At 44.3% G+C, this 16,190-nt stretch overlaps 1 protein-coding gene across 1 annotated transcript; it reads left to right on the forward strand.

The window, feature by feature from the left end:
- The first annotated feature begins 13,186 nt into the window (after positions 1 to 13,186).
- On the forward strand, positions 13,187 to 15,840 carry LOC120108505 (keratin, type I cytoskeletal 9-like). The gene is made up of 2 exons (XM_039122120.1): positions 13,187 to 14,028; positions 15,729 to 15,840. Exons 1-2 carry the CDS (start codon positions 13,187 to 13,189, stop codon positions 15,838 to 15,840), a joined length of 954 nt encoding a protein of 317 aa, XP_038978048.1.
- Positions 15,841 to 16,190: the final 350 nt, after the last annotated feature.

The following is a 16,190-nucleotide window of genomic DNA, read 5'->3' on the forward strand; positions in this document are numbered from 1 at the left end:
GTTTTGAACAAATGCAGATTTGGTAACCTGCAAAATTTTAGCAAAAAATATACAATCAGCAATCAATGAGCAATCGGATGTCCTTTCCAGGGCACAATGAGGTGAGCTAAGAGCAGCATGTACATCAGCACTGTGAGATTTATTCTCTTATCATGTGTACACTATAGTTCTTATTGGCGGTGGTGTGATTTGTTAGACGCGATCCACTGTTTACCTGTTGTTGGAGTACAAAGCGCTGGTTGGGGGTTGATGGTGTAGAACCAGTTCCGGAAATTTTGCACATTGCCAAATTTGATAGTAGAAAGTTCAAGCAAGTCTGATGATTCAAAGATTGCAGTCAATATGACTCTCACTAATGATCAGGCTTTCCCAAAACTTGGTGTCACCAAACGATCAGATGGCAAAGAGGATGCTAAGCCTAAATCAATTGTAAGGCTACGACGGTTATGTTATCTTAGGAGGCGTGATTTGTTTTGAACAAATGCAGATTTGGTAACCTGCAAAATTTTAGCAAAAAATATACAATCATCAATCAATGAGCAATCGGATGTCCTTTCCAGGGCACAATGAGGTGAGCTAAGAGCAGCATGTACATCAGTACTGTGAGATTTATTCTCTTATCATGTGTACACTATAGTTCTTATTGGCGGTGGTGTGATTTGTTAGACGCGATCCACTGTTTACCTGTTGTTGGAGTACAAAGCGCTGGTTGGGGGTTGATGGTGTAGAACCAGTTCCGGAAATTTTGCACATTGCCAAATTTGATAGTAGAAAGTTCAAGCAAGTCTGATGATTCAAAGATTGCAGTCAATATGACTCTCACTAATGATCAGGCTTTCCCAAAACTTGGTGTCACCAAACGATCAGATGGCAAAGAGGATGCTAAGCCTAAATCAATTGTAAGGCTACGACCGTTATGTTATCTTAGGAGGCGTGATTTGTTTTGAACAAATGCAGATTTGGTAACCGGCAAAATTTTAGCAAAAAATATACAATCAGCAATCAATGAGCAATCGGATGTCCTTTCCAGGGCACAATGAGGTGAGCTAAGAGCAGCATGTACATCAGCACTGTGAGATTTATTCTCTTATCATGTGTACACTATAGTTCTTATTGGCGGTGGTGTGATTTGTTAGACGCGATCCACTGTTTACCTGTTGTTGGAGTACAAAGCGCTGGTTGGGGGTTGATGGTGTAGAACCAGTTCCGGAAAGGATACCTCAGTGGGATTTTAAATCAGAAACAGAAGAAGAGGGAGAAGAGAAGGAGGAAGAGGAGAAGAAGAAGGAGAAGAGAAGAAGAAAGGAGGAGAATACGTGGGGGGAAATTTCTTAAACTTTCATTTAACCCTAATCATGAAAATAGTTCCCCATATATAGGGTCAAATAAACACAATTTGCATAAAACCCACTTACACAAAAATAACTCCTAATAAGCCCACAAATAACACAAATAAGCCCTAAAATGCAAATGAACCCAGAAATAAAATAAACCCTAACTGCAAATAAACCCAGAAATAAAATAAACAAATATGCAAATAAAATGGGGACCTAGCTGATGTCCCTATCAACTCCTCCTGGGTGGGAAAAACTCGACCCCGTCGAGTGTAGATCTGGCCGACTGTCGTACTGCTCCAAAAGATCAGGGTCAAGGCGCTGCAACTCGGCTCGCGAAATCCACGACACATCTGATTCGGATCGACCTTTCCACCGAACAAGGTAACGTTGGTAGCTTCCTCTCCTGGTAGATATAATCTGCTCATCTAATATATGTTCTATGTGTTCTCTGCGTGCATGAAACTGTGGAGGTGGAGGCTCAATAGTAGGTGCTGGATTAGGGTGATCAACAATAGTGGATGTATCAACAAAAAGGTCAGAAGGGATGAATGTTGATTTCTTGTATGGGACTAAATCTTCAATATTAAATGTCGCACTAATCCCATAGTCTTCAGGAAGATCTACAACATAAGCATTCGAACTAATTTTCTTTAGGACTTTAAACGGTCCCGCACTACGAGATTGCAAATTTTTGAACGTCCCCTAAGGGAGTCGTTCAGGTCGAATTCTTACCATGACAGAATCGCCTACATTCAATTCTTTATAATGTCTGTGCAAATCAGCAAGGAATTTATATTTTAAGTTATTAGAGTGAATATGTTTGCTGATCTCCTGATGCAATGAATGCAGGTGTGAAGCAAATGATTGTGCAGACTCAGAGACTCTATGTTGATGAGACATGGGAATCAAGTCTATGGGTTGCCTAAGTTTATATCCATTCACCACTTCAAAAGGACTCATGCCTAAGGTCCTATTGACCGAACTATTATATGCAAACTCGGCAGTTGGTAACACGAGATCCCAAGTCCTAGCATGCTCACCCACCAGACATCTTAAAAGATTCCCTAGACTTCGGTTGACAACTTCGGTCTGGCCATCAGTTTGGGGATGATAGGCAGAAGAAAATTTTAATTTGGTACCCATCATGTGCCAAAGAGTTTTCCAAAAATATCTCATAAATTTAACATCCCTATTGGATACAATAGATTTTGGGAGGCCATGGAGTCTAACGACTTTGTCAAAATAAAGTTTCGCAATCCTAGAAGCATCGGAAGTCTTAGAACATGGGAGAAAATGAGCCATTTTAGAGAACTGATCCACCACTACAAAAATAGAATCGTATTTGGTCGAGGTACGTGGAAGCCCTAACACAAAATCCATGCTAACATCTTGCCATGGACAATCAGGAACATGTAGTGGAGTGTAAAGCCCATTGTTCTGTTTACGTTGTTTGGCTAGTTGACATGTGCGACACTGAGCGACAATTTTGGCCATGTCTCTTTTGAGACTCGGCCAGAAGAAACGTCTTTCCACCATTTCAATGGTTTTGTCTCTTCCGAAATGCCCAGACTGTTGGAAACCCGCCCATGCCGCTGATATTTCAAAAATTTTCAGATGGCAGCGGAATCGGCATGCACGGGTTTGACGTTCATCGCATGAACGTTGTTTCGAGACCTTTCGTAATTAGGTAGAAATTAAAACTTTTTAAAAATATTAGGAAGATCAAATCTTCACCTTGCGCGGGTAGATGATCACCGCAAATCTGAATTCGTGGTTTTGGAAGAGGGTTCGCTTGAAGCCGTTCAAACGTCCGGCCTCTACGGGTATCCACACGAAGCAGGATCCGATCCAAGCTCTCTATCTCACCGGGGTGCTAGCTCCCTTGCAGAGATAGCTTTTGATGGCTGATCTCCTCTCTTTCAATCAACCCTTGATTGTGCTTGAGAGGAGGAAGAAGAAGGAGGGATCTTGAAGAAGAACCAAAGCCCTCACTGCAGCCTTTCTTTTCCCTGCGTTGGAAGGAGGAAAGGAGCAAGAGGAAGACGCCATGGACATCTTCTTTTCTTCTCCTTGCTGGCGGCTGAACCAAGGGGGAAGAGAGGGAGGGGGTGTCGGCTGAAGAGAAAGGAAAAGCCTCCTTAGGGCGCTGGCCCTTGCATCTTCTCTTTAAAAACCATCTAGGGCTCCTACAATTTAGGAGCCCTAGACTATCTTCCTTAAGAGGAGGCGCCGGCCCCTTTCTCCCTTCATGTCGCACCAACCAAGTGAAGAGGGGCTGATGCCCCTCTTACTTGGTTAACCTAATCCTCTTCCAAAGAGGATTAGGTGCCCTTCTCATGGTTTAATCCTAATCTAATTAGGATTGGCCAAATTGGGTTCAATCTACGCTAGTCCTAATCCAATTAGGACTTGAATGAATCATGACTCAATTGAACTCTTCAATCCTAATCCAATTAGGAGTCATGTTGATTCATTAGATTAATAATTAATTTAGACTTAAGGAATCCTAATCTAATTAGGATGTATTTAATTTTAGTCCTAATCCAATTGGGACTCTATTTGAATCCGAAGTCCTAATCCAATTAGGATTTCTAGGAATCCTACTTCAAGTAGGAATCCTATTTTAATTCAAAATTCCTAATCTCATTAGGATTGTAGGAATCCTATTCCAAGTAGGAATCCCAGTCCTACTCCAACTAGGATTTCCAGTCCTAATCCAATTAGGACTCTAGGAATCCTACCCGAAGTAGGATTTGTGTTTAAGTCCAATTAATTAATTTCCTTTGTTCCTTCTTCAACTTCTTATCAATCAAATTGATTTCTTGTGATTCCTAATCACGATTTCAACCATCGGATCGGTCAATACTTCTAGTGTGTGTGACCCCATAGGTTCTATTCTGACAGGTAGTGAGATATATTGTGATCTCTATCTCAATATCATTGAAAACTCCTTTCAATGGGTTGGAACGATTCCAACTCAACTCGTTAGGGTTTATCGATCATCAAGATAATCCCTATGAGTCCCACCATCCACCAGTGACACCTAGCAGCATGTAGTGGCTACCCAGCAGAATGGAATGATGAACCTCTAGGTGCAGTTAACATGTGATACAGTCCTACTATCGTGGATCCCTACAGGACGGAGGTCATGGACAACTCGTCAAACCCCATCGTCTGTCATATGTCAAGATTTATTCGACTTGAGTTCGATAGTGGAAAACTCTTTCTCCACTTTACTGCCCTGGCCAAGATCTTAGAACTCAGTCTAACAAATCACATAGGATCACTCCTCTTCTATCAAGGTCGATAGATTCCTTATAGGTGCATACCCTACTTCTACAGTGAACCTACTGCAGCCAATCTACACTGCATGGACCCATATGGCTAGAGACCATGTATGTGTGCAGTCAAACTACAATAACCTCACTGTGAGTAGCCGAAGCACCGCAGGTCAAAGGACCAGTCACACTACTGCAACATCAAGCAAGTCACTGACGAGTGGATAGACATCCAAGTGACTTCTTGTCTTGGTCACGCTAAGTACCCTTGTTCTCTAACAAGCACCTGCACTATCACTTCAGTGTCCCTACACTGTGGACTCAAGTCTCGTCCATCCAGAAGGAAAGTGATCTGTACACTGATCGAATCAATCACCGTTCTCGTGATGATCCATTGATCAGGAGCATTTAGAAATTAATCACCAATGATACATGGCTCAAATTCTCAACTCTTGAGAATATGTATCATCATCTTATTAATTTCTTGGACGATTCATAGACACATAAACAATATGAATGAAAAAGATGCCTTTTATTTATTCAATAATAAATAGTCAAGTACAAAATTATGTCCCTAGAAATAATAATGTGTCAGCCAGATTGGCTTCTAGGGCATACATCTAACAAGACAGTCCTCCAGCGTGTACTTCCCATACTAGAAAATCTCTTAATGAGGTTCGAGGAATATACAATCGGTTGGAGCGAAAGAGATAATCATCTTGTAAAAAGAAATCATCTTGCTCTCTCTCTACTCCATCTCGTAAGGTCAGGTATACATCACTAAAATCGGGACAGGTGGTATATTGTTTTCTGATCCTTTCAAAACCAATTACTTCAGTGCTCATCATGGATAGGAGGAAGATCCGTCAACTGAGCGCATCAGCAGCTTTGTTCTCAACTCCAGCTTTATGTTTCAGCACAAAAGTATAGGCTTGCAGAAACTCAATCCATCGGCCGTGTCGAAGGTTTAGTTTCTTTTGAGAATTGAGATACTTTAAAGCCTCATAGTCTGAATACAGAACAAATTCTTGCGGTAGCAAATAGTGTCGCCAATGTCGCAAAGTTTGCACTACCGCATAGAATTCCTTATCATAAGTGGAATAACGCAACCTTGCGTCACTTAGCTTTTCGCTAAAGAACGCGACAGGATGACCTTCTTGGCTTAACACGCCACCTATGCCAACGCCAGAGGCATCACATGCAACCTCGAATACCTTAGTGAAATCGGAGAGGCGCAAGACAGGTGCTTCGGTCATCCTATGCTTAATATCTTTAAATGCTTGGGATGCCGACTTAGTCCAGATAAAGTCTTCTTTCTTCATGCAATCTGTAATGGGAGACATTATCAAACTAAAATTTCTAATGAAGCGACGATAGAAATTAGCCAGACCATGAAAACTACGTACTTCTGCTAGGATCTTGGGCTCAGGCCAATCGACTATCACGCTTACTTTTTCTGGATCAGCGGATACACCCTTGGAAGACACTATGAACCCTAAGAAAGTGACGTGATCAGTCAGGAAGGTACACTTCTTAGGGTTTGCAAAGAAGCTCTCTTTCCGCAGGACATCACAAACCTACCTTAAGTGTGAGAGATGGAGCTCTTGAGTTTGACTATAGATGAGGATGTCATCAAAATATACAACGACAAATTTATTCAAGAAAGGTCGAAAGATCTGTGTCATCACCCTCATAAAAGTACTTGGGGCATTTGTTAATCCAAAGGCATTACTAACCATTCGTAGAGTCCATCTTTGGTTTTGAATGCAGTTTTTCATTCATCCCCAGGACGAATCCGAATCTGGTGGTACCCACTTTTTAGGCCGATCTTGGAAAAAACTGTAGCACCAAACATATAGTCTAAAAGGTCGTCCAGCCTAGGAATGGAAAAACGATACTTAATCATGATTTTATTGATAGCACGACTATCGACGCACATCCTCCAAGAGCCTTCTTTCTTGGGAGTGAGGAGTGCAGGTACAACACAGGGACTCAGACTCTCACGAATATACCCTCGAGTGAAGAGTTCGTCAACTTGACGTTTCAGTTCAGTGTGCTCGTTTGGGTTGAGTCTATGATGGGGAAGATTTGGCAATGACGCTCCAGAAATGAGATCAATTACGTGTTGGATATCACGCATTGGAGGGAGTGTATCTGGAAGATCATTTGGAAAAACAGAGTGAAACTCCTCCAACAGGAGAACTACGGCAGTCGGATGCTCGGCATTTGACTCCACATTGATAACTCTAGCCACAAGGGCGAACACAGGTGAGTGGCTTTCGATATCTTTCATTACCTCTTTTGAAGTAATGATGTGAAATGACTCATCTTTCCGTGGTGTAGCACCCTTCTTTTCAGAGGCGGGATCTCTAGGAGGCAATGAATTCAGTATAATTTTCCGACCCTGAAACATAAAGCTACACGAATTTGACCGACTATGAAGGGTGACGTCCCTATCATATAACCAAGGTCTTCCTAGATTGACTTGACCTACGTCCATCGGAAGGCAGTCGCACCAAATCTTGTCTTTATAAGATAGGAATTGAATCGGAACAAGGTATCTTTCCGATACCGAAATAGATGTCTTATCTACCCAGGCTACTTTATATGGATTAGGATGAGGGGTAGATTTCAGGCCAAGGCGAGAGACAACTCCAGATGCAATGGCATTGATGCAACTCCCGCTATCAAATAAGATTTTGCATGTTTTACCATTGATCTTAATAAGCGTGTAAAATAGGGAGGTTCGACGCCAATCTTGTTCGGTCTTTGTTTGGGCTAGTGTACACCTAACCACCTGAAGCCTAGGGTTTTGGTCATTCCGATCTGTGGGCTCATATTGGGATGTAGGCTGGGCAAACTCTAACCCGGTCTGTTCATCTCCAAAGTCTTCTACAAAATCCTCGATGTTTGGTTCATAGACTTCTTCGACACATTCAGTCTTCTGGGTTCCTGCTTCCAGTTCAGTCATTAAATAAGTTTTGGCATTACATTGGGATGCGATGTGGCCAAACTTTTGGCACCTGAAACACTGGGTTTGGCTTCTTGAGGGCGGGTTGGACCCTAATATGCCTTTTTCTTTATCAGTTGACGTACTTTGAACAGGCATCGGGAACGGCTTAGTCGGTGTTTGGCTAGAGCCGGGCTGGGTAGGATGGTTGGAGAGTGGTTTGGGTTGTGGGAGATAGCTTTGATTAGGTCAGGCCCCTGGGGGTAAGAACCGAGAGTCAGTACGTTTCACTACAGGGACTCGTAAAAAAACTATCCACATCTTGAGCAACTGGTATGCCTGGCCAAGGGTGGTAATCTCGCGGAGGATCAATTCTTTCTGGATCTCCTCGCGGAGTTCTGCCTGAAACCTAGAAAGAGTAACAGTCTCCTCTTCGATTACACCGCACCTCATGTGAAACTCCTCAAATTGTGCAATGTAATCGGCAACAGTTGAAGTTCCTTGAGTTTGTTTCTGCCACCTATCCATAAGGCGTTGTCGGTAAGAGAATGGCAGATACTTCTCATTCAGTTTTTCTTTCATATCCTCCCAGGTGGTGATACGTGGAAGCCTCTGGGTCTCACGCCGATGTTCAACGTTATGCCAGTACCAGTGAGCTTGCCCAATAAGCTTCATTTTGGCAAACCGTACTTTTCTATCATCAGTCATATCGTACCATTCAAAATAATTATCCATGGTTGCTCTCCAATCAAGGTACACGCTCGGCTCTAATTGACCGGCAAATGTGGGGGCATCTACTCGCACGGTACGAAGTAGTCGCTCGTCAAGATCGCGCTGGTGATCAGGAGGAAGTTGGTTCCTAGGGGGATGGGGAAAAGCTACAGGTGGTGTGGTCAAACCAAACTCGGGATAAGCTGCGATTGGGGTTGACGGTTCAGGAGTCCTAGGATGTTGCACTAGAGCGCGGATCTCTCTTTTGAATTCATCTTGATCAGCTCGTAATGCAGCTAATTGTTCCAAAATATCTTGTAGAACTCTAGGGTCCATGGTGGGTAAAGGGGTCTGAGAGTCAGTGAGCAGGTACTCTCTACCACTACGGGTTGGCATGCAGGGACTAGTCTAGTTGGTGATATGATATGTAATACTACTAATGAACCCTAACGTACCAAATGCAATGCAGGACAACCTACTAATGCAATCTATTATGAATTCGGAAATCAGCAAATTTTCACAAAAGTAACTTAAAATTAAATGTTACTAATTTGTACTTTGGTTATTTCAGAATTAAAGTAGAAAATTAGTCACTATAAGAAATTAGGTTGCAAACACGTTTTACGGTCATTCAAAGTCCAAAAGTAATCTGATCTATGGATGTTGAGAATTATCCTGTCGCTAAGATGTGCTAATTTAATATTTAGAGTTAAATGGTGGGTAGGATGGGTGTGATGGTAAATGTTCTAGGTTTTGTAGTTTGACAAGAAAATAAGTTTCAAAATAGGACTGTCATGCAAGAGAACTAGAACATAATTAGATAAACAAGTCCAGAAGAAAGGAGAACCTATTACCTGTGGCGGATGCAGTCGACCGGAAGCGTCCGTTGTAGATTCTCGAACACGAAATTTGCGTCGGGTGGAGCTAGCTGGAGCGATGGGCCTGGATCTGTAGCACAAGGGCTCTCGGACTTCTGTACTGGGCTGAAAAGAGGTGCTGGATCGGGTCTGAAATAGGACCTGCAGCCGATTGGGCTTGGGCTCAAAGGGCTGGCGGCCTTGTGGGTTTGGGGTTCAGAAAGGGGCAGACTCCTGCTGTGTGGGCCTGGGAGCAAGAGTGGAAAGAATAACAGGCATGCGGGCCGTGGGCTTGAAGGGGGGTTGTGGGTCTGTTGACGGTCCACGGGTGGAATCAGCTTGAGAGAAAAGGGGAAATGAAACAAGGGGGGAGGGGAAAGCGGAGGGGAAAGGAGAAGGTGGAGGCGGCGGTCTGGTGGAGCGGCAAATGGAGGTGGGCGTAGCGGCGGTGGCGTGTGACGAAGTTAGCATGGTGGCGCGGCTCGGTGGGGAGGGAGAAGACGACGCTCAGAGGAGGCGAGTGGAGCTCGGATGGTCTGCCGGCTGCCCAACGGCGTCGCGGCTGGGTTGGGCGGCGCTGTGGTTGGCCGTGGGGAGGAGGCACCTCGATCGGTGGCGTCGCGGTTCGGCAATGGCGGACCTCGGTGGCGGCAGGAGGCGGCACGGTCAGAAGTGGCAAAGACGGAGCGGCACGGGGTGGCGCGGCGCGTGGATGGCGGAAGAAGAGGGCGGCGCAGCACAGGGCGGCGGCGATGGAGGCGGGGTGGTCGCAGCACAGGGCGGCGACGTCGGTGGCGGAAACCCCTTAAGGTTTCCTCTTCGTCAAGACAGAGGTAAGTTTTTTTTTTTTGCGGGACACGTGCAAGTCACGTGATCCGATGGATTTTTTTTTATAAATGGATCGCTGAACCGGGTTACCGGGTTGTGGGTAACGGGTTTAAGACTTACCCGTTACCTGGCTTCTTCTTCAACCTCCCGATCGATTCGGGAGGGAGCTCTGGTCGCTTCGGCGGCGGTTGCGGAATGGCCGAACGGCATGGCGACGGGGTTCGCGGCCGCAGCTCCGTGGTCGGCGGCGACTGGATGCGGGGCGGAGGACGCGGCGGCGGTTGCAGCGGCGACTGCGTGCGGGACGGAGGGCGGACCGGCGGCTGCAGGCGGGGCGGCCGACGCAGTGGCGACTGCGGGTTCGAGGGACAAGGCCGCAAGGAGGGTGGTGACGCTCTTCTTCTTTCCGGCGGCGGGAACCGCTCGTGGCCCTTCGACACGCTTCGGTGTCCGTGGTCGAGGTACGGCGTAGTACTCGTGCACTCACAGAAATCCGGGGATCCGGCGACGGTCGGCCATGCACCGGCTGAGGGTGGTTGCAGGTGGTGGGGCAGCAGCGGCTCGGGCAGGGTTTGTCGGAGGAACCGCGACGATGGTAGCAGTGGACGGACGAACGGGGACGAAGACCCTGTTTCTCTTGTTTTTTTTTTTTCTGTTTTGAAACCGAGGGATTGTTCCCCTCTATTCCTTCTTGTGACAATTGAGAGAGCGAGGGACCCCTTTTCCTGGTGAGCAGAACTGATGGAAGGAGGACCCTGATTTTGTTGTTGATGGGAACCGGAGGAAAGGAAGATTGTTGTTGGATCGGGGCTTTGGCAATAGAAGCAAAACCAATTGCTCTGATACTAAGTTGGTGTAGAACCAGTTCCGGAAAGGATACCTCAGTGGGATTTTAAATCAGAAACAGAAGAAGAGGGAGAAGAGGAGGAGGAAGACGAGAAGAAGAAGGAGAAGAGAAGAAGAAAGGAGGAGAATACGTGGTGGGAAATTTCTTAAACTTTCATTTAACCCTAATCATGAAAATAGTTCCCTATATATAGGGTCAAATAAATACAATTTGCATAAAACCCCCTTATACAAAAATAACTCCTAATAAGCCGACAAATAACACAAATAAGCCCTAAAATGCAAATGAACCCAGAAATAAAATAAACCCTAAATGCAAATAAACTTAGAAATAAAATAAATAAATATGCAAATAAAATGGGGACCTAGCTGATGTCCCCATCAGTTGATCTGAAAAAGTATTTGGAATTTCCAGTTTTAAATCACCGGCCACTCGTAGACTGCGGAGCCATCCATGATTGGGTTTTGTTCCACAGGCGATGTGATGGCCCCCGTCTCGTTGCCTAGAAGGCTAGAACTGAATGGACATCCTATCGATCAGATTATAGTATTATTATCCAGGCTCACTTACTATTTTTGTTAGGTGATGCAAATGCGGGTACGCATATTAATCAAGTCGTTAAAAGCTATGCAAATATTCATACTAAATGAAAATAAATACAAATATGGATATTGTTGCCAGCTATGCAGCCCAAGAGAGAAGTAAATTAGGTTTTTCAATTTTTTTTGCTAAATACAGTAGAATTAAATACTAGATAGAAAAGGATAAACTTTAACAGTTAATCAATAAGCAGATATGCTAGAGGGAAATGCAAGTAAAATAGTAAGTTGCAATAAATAACTGTTTAGACTCACAAAAAATAGAGTGTTGTGGATAACTAGTAGATTGAAATTTTTATTTGGGGAGCTTGGAGAGTGGGTGTAGGTGTTAGGTTTGACACCGAACCACTACAAATATATTATATTTAAGTGCTTATATTTAACTGCACTTACTATTTATATTGTTTGCAGTAGACAAAGTAATAAAAATTAAATCTTCAACGGGACGAAGGAAGACTGATAACATATCGTTTGGGAGTACGTGAGATATTTTTGTCATGCAAAGCTGCTGGTCTAACATACCTCAACTCTCTGATTATATAATTTTGTGTTATTAGAAGTGTCTTTCTCAATCTTAATTCTTTTGGACTACAAATAAAGTTGCAATCACTTTGATCACCACTGCAACAATGTTTGCCTTCATTCCTTTTAAAACATATTGGCTTGTTGGTGCTTCTTGAGGCGTACACAAGGGAGATGCCATTGGTGTTTCTGCTTACCAAAGTATATTAAAGGTTTCACTATTAATTATTTTATATTGATGTATTTATTCTAAAATTACTTTGGAATATTATACTATTAATATAAGATAAGATATTGATATTACCATACTTATGCTACAAAAATGTCTTTTCATTTGATGTAAATAATGTCCCTGCAGGGGATTATTCTAATATGAAAATAAATTTTCTTTTTTCTAAAACATTTGGCTCCAAAGAATTCTTCTGTGATTATTTTAACCATCTAAATATTTATGTGGCATGTCTCTGCTTCTAAATGTCTAGATATTGATAATTCTGAAGCTATTAAGTACAAGCATGGAGGAGTACCAAAGAATCAAAATCTCCTTTGACATCCTAGAACCAATGCAAAGTCTAAACATATCATTAACGTAGAGAAGGTTGGTTAACCTTCTACAAGTTTTGAGCTTGTGCGGTTAAATCTTTATCCTTTTCTGGGTTTCAGAAAACAGTTAGTCTCGACCTACCAAGCATTATACACTGCTGCAACTAAGCAACATTCCGTAGGTGGCAGATCACCATCCTTCTCATGTGAGTGACAAGAAATTCTCTTCAACTTAAGCCAAAGAAATTTCTTGCAGCTGGGATATAATAGCTTACTTTAATAAAACAATTGTTACTAAAACTCCCGGGAAATCCTCACCCACTTCATTGAAATAATAAAAGAGGAAGGAATAAAAAAGAAACGCCAAAGGCAAGCAATGTTGGAAATAGATAAACTTAATTGTGCATTGATTCAAGAGATATTATTTAAGACATTTGTGTTTGACCTTTTATCTTATCTATGAAAGTTACTTAGAATTCCTCTTCATGAATGAAACCGAAGTGTCATTCATAAATATGTCTCTTAGTATTTTGTATAGGGTTACTTGAAGGGTTGTAAAATCCTCTTTATAAAGGGCTGTTATTTGAGTCATTTTGTAATGAAGAGAATTGAAGAAATCTAATATAGAGAAAAGTCCTCTTCATTCTTTAGTGAAAAATACTACAATATTCTTCTCCTCCATCCACCTCTTCAAAGTGGTATCAGAGCTAGATCATGGCTACCGGAGTGCTTCCCATTCCTCGTCTTACCAATACCAACTATGAGAATTGGAGTATCCAAATAAAGGCGTTGCTTGGATCTCAAGATATTTGGGACATAGTCGAAAGAGGCTATGTAGAAGCCGAAGATAGAGATATTCTTACGGCGCAACAACGAGAGACTTTGAAAAAAGACAAGAAGGCTCTCTACTTCATCTACCAAGGCCTAGATGAGGCCGCTTTTGAGAAGGTTGCTAGTGCTACCAATTCCAAGCAAGCATGGGAGATTTTACAAAATTCTTACAAAGGTGTAGAAAAGGTGAAGAAGGTTCGCCTCCAAAGCTTGAGAGGCGAGTTTGAAGCTTTGCAAATGAAGGAGTCCGAAGTTGTGTCGGACTATTTCACAAGGGTGTTGACCGTTGTGAACCAATTGAGGAGGAACGGTGAGACACTTGATGATAATCGGGTTGTGGAAAAAATTCTACGATCCTTGGACCACAAATTTGATTATGTTGTGGTGGCCATTGAAGAGTCCAAAGACTTGGACACTATGACGGTAGATGAGCTTATGGGTTCACTTCAAGCCCATGAGCAAAGAATACTAAAGAGAAGACAAGAGCCATTGGAGCAAGTTCTACAAAGCAAGCTCTCCATCAATAACAAAAGGGAGGAGTCAAGAGGCGAAAGTAGCCAAAGAGGCCGTGGTCGTGGCCGAGGACGTGTTCATGGTAGAGGTCGAGGTGGATCTTATGGTCGAGGTGGATCTTATGGTCGTGGTAGAGGCCGTGGTGACCACAACAATATTGAGGAAGGCAACCAAAATCGTGGAGGAAGAGGACAAAGAGGTAGAGGCCGAAGGTATGACAAGGGTCAAGTTCAATGTTACAATTGCAACAAATTTGGGCATTATTCTTTTGAGTGCTACTCTAATCAATCTAGTCAAGTTCATGAGTGTTACGGGGGAACTTAGCCACCATGCTCCACGTGACCGGCACGCGCGCCCAGGAAGATCACAGCTGCCCCTTGATCCAGCACTCCGACCCCGAGTCGGATATCTTCGGCTCCGCAGCCCGACCCCGAGTCGGCTGCCCCTTGATCCAGCACTCCGACCCCGAGTCGGATATCTTCGGCTCCGCAGCCCGACCCCGAGTCGGCTGCCCCCTGATCCAGCACTCCGACCCCGAGTCGGATATCTTCGGCTCCGCAGCCCGACCCCGAGTCGGCTGCCCCTTGATCCAGCACTCCGACCCCGAGTCGGAGATCTCTTGATAACGACAGGCTATTCCCCAGAGGCACGCTGCGGCCTCCTGCTCCACTACTCCCTGCAACGGCTGTATCCGATGCTGCTCCACGATCTCCTGTATCAGCCAGAGGGCATTTCGAGGACTGTGGTTTATGGTTTCTGGCTGGTCAAGTCCGAGTCTCGCTTAGTCGTGAGCGGATAGCTCTCTTCCCGTGTCGATGAAGGGCTATGCGAAATGTAAAAAATCGGCTTCATCTAATGCTTGCTGGCTAGCGCTATAGGGAAAAAACCTCTCAACCTCAATCAAAGGGTCTTTCTTTGCATTTTTTCCCAGACGCACACGGGGCGGGCGTGCTTCGACCGTGTCTCCGGGGCACAGTTGAATGTAGATATCATGAACGCGAGGTGCAGGATACCAGGCCGAGAAACCCGGGCGAGTTACTAACTTACTTGACAGAAGACTGATCAGCTGACTTTGAAAATGGCTTGAGAGAGACGGATAGAGGGTTCGAGTTCTCGTGCTCCGTCTCGTTCTTATAGGAATAGCAGTTTAGTGTGATAAGACTAAAGAATGGCAGTGTTGCTCCGTTAACCTGGGAATTAGGGTTCTCCTAATCAAGTTACGTGTGCTAAAAACTCTTCTTTTTGTGCTTACTCCTTTTGGCAGGTGAAGTTGGCCGAAGACGCGAGCTTTCTTTCAAACAGACAAAGAATGGGACAGGGGAAGGGGGATAGGTGAGGCGGGCCCCCAACCGGCGGAAAGAAACATATATGCATCCGCCTGGACACCCAAGCCTCAGGACAACCAGCTTCTACCGGCAATTTAGCAATTAAGCGACCATTGGTTTCCGAATGGACATGATAGCTTCTTTTATCGGCTGCTTATGCCATGGGGCACTCGCATAAAAACGTCGGGCTGGCTGCTCTCGACGACGGGGTGGGAATGAGATGCTGCTGGTTCAGTGGATCATAATCAACATTTGGATGGAGAGCAGGGGAGGGGACTGCCACCTGTGGTTGATCGGGATCAAAATTTGCATTTTACAGATTCGGACTGAGAAACTGTCATCCCAATCAGATTGAATGGGATGCCCCGGCTCCTCACAGTGTTGAAGTCCCCGGTGACCAACCATGATCCCTGGATGCGTTTAGACACTTCCTTTAGCTGCTCCCAAAGACATCCTCTTCATCAAGTCACGAAAATCGACCCTTAGTTAGCTGCACCGAAACAAGAGTAGGGCCAAGCAAGGCCTAGGATCCATCTCTCTTCTAGTCTAGCATCAGTGTAAATTTCTCAATTCTTTTGTCCCAGCAGCTACAAGATAAAGCCTGATCAGATCTCTGTATCTCGTTCATTCCCCGATGGACAGAACGTCCCGCTACTGACACTTGAAAAAGCAGCTTTCAAGGTCTCGTCGCTTCGGTGAATCACTTGAGCCCTGAGACATTTTCGGTGCCATGGAGCTAGACCAGTGAGCTATTACGCTTTCTTCAAAGGTTACCAAAATCGGATTACAGCATTCCCTGACTCGACGAACCAACTCTGAATAGTTGTTTGAATAGTGAGTTACATTTCCGTACGATCCGTGCTAATATTGGCATTCTAGGGGCCATGGAAGAAATAACAGATTAGCCCTTTGACTTTGACTTTAGTTTTTCCGAGTAGCACAGTGCTGAGTAGGGTGCCGAGCATCAAGTCACCGAATAACCCTTCAGAAAGAGTGCGTCACTTGCGTCTTTTTTCCGCATCGAAAAGCAAAATTTCTACTCCAAAGGC

Source organism: Phoenix dactylifera, unplaced genomic scaffold, assembly GCF_009389715.1.
Source record: "Phoenix dactylifera cultivar Barhee BC4 unplaced genomic scaffold, palm_55x_up_171113_PBpolish2nd_filt_p 001367F, whole genome shotgun sequence".
NCBI lineage: Eukaryota > Viridiplantae > Streptophyta > Magnoliopsida > Arecales > Arecaceae > Phoenix > Phoenix dactylifera.

What these genes read in the sequence shown, in the direction of transcription:
- LOC120108505 (XM_039122120.1), top strand. Translation starts at nt 13,187, where the DNA reads ATGGCTACCGGAGTGCTTCCCATTCCTCGTCTTACCAATACCAACTAT. An exon ending in CAAAGAGGTAGAGGCCGAAG is followed by an intron (nt 14,029 to 15,728) that starts GTATGACAAGGG and finishes TTGTCCCAGCAG; the next exon opens with CTACAAGATAAAGCCTGATC.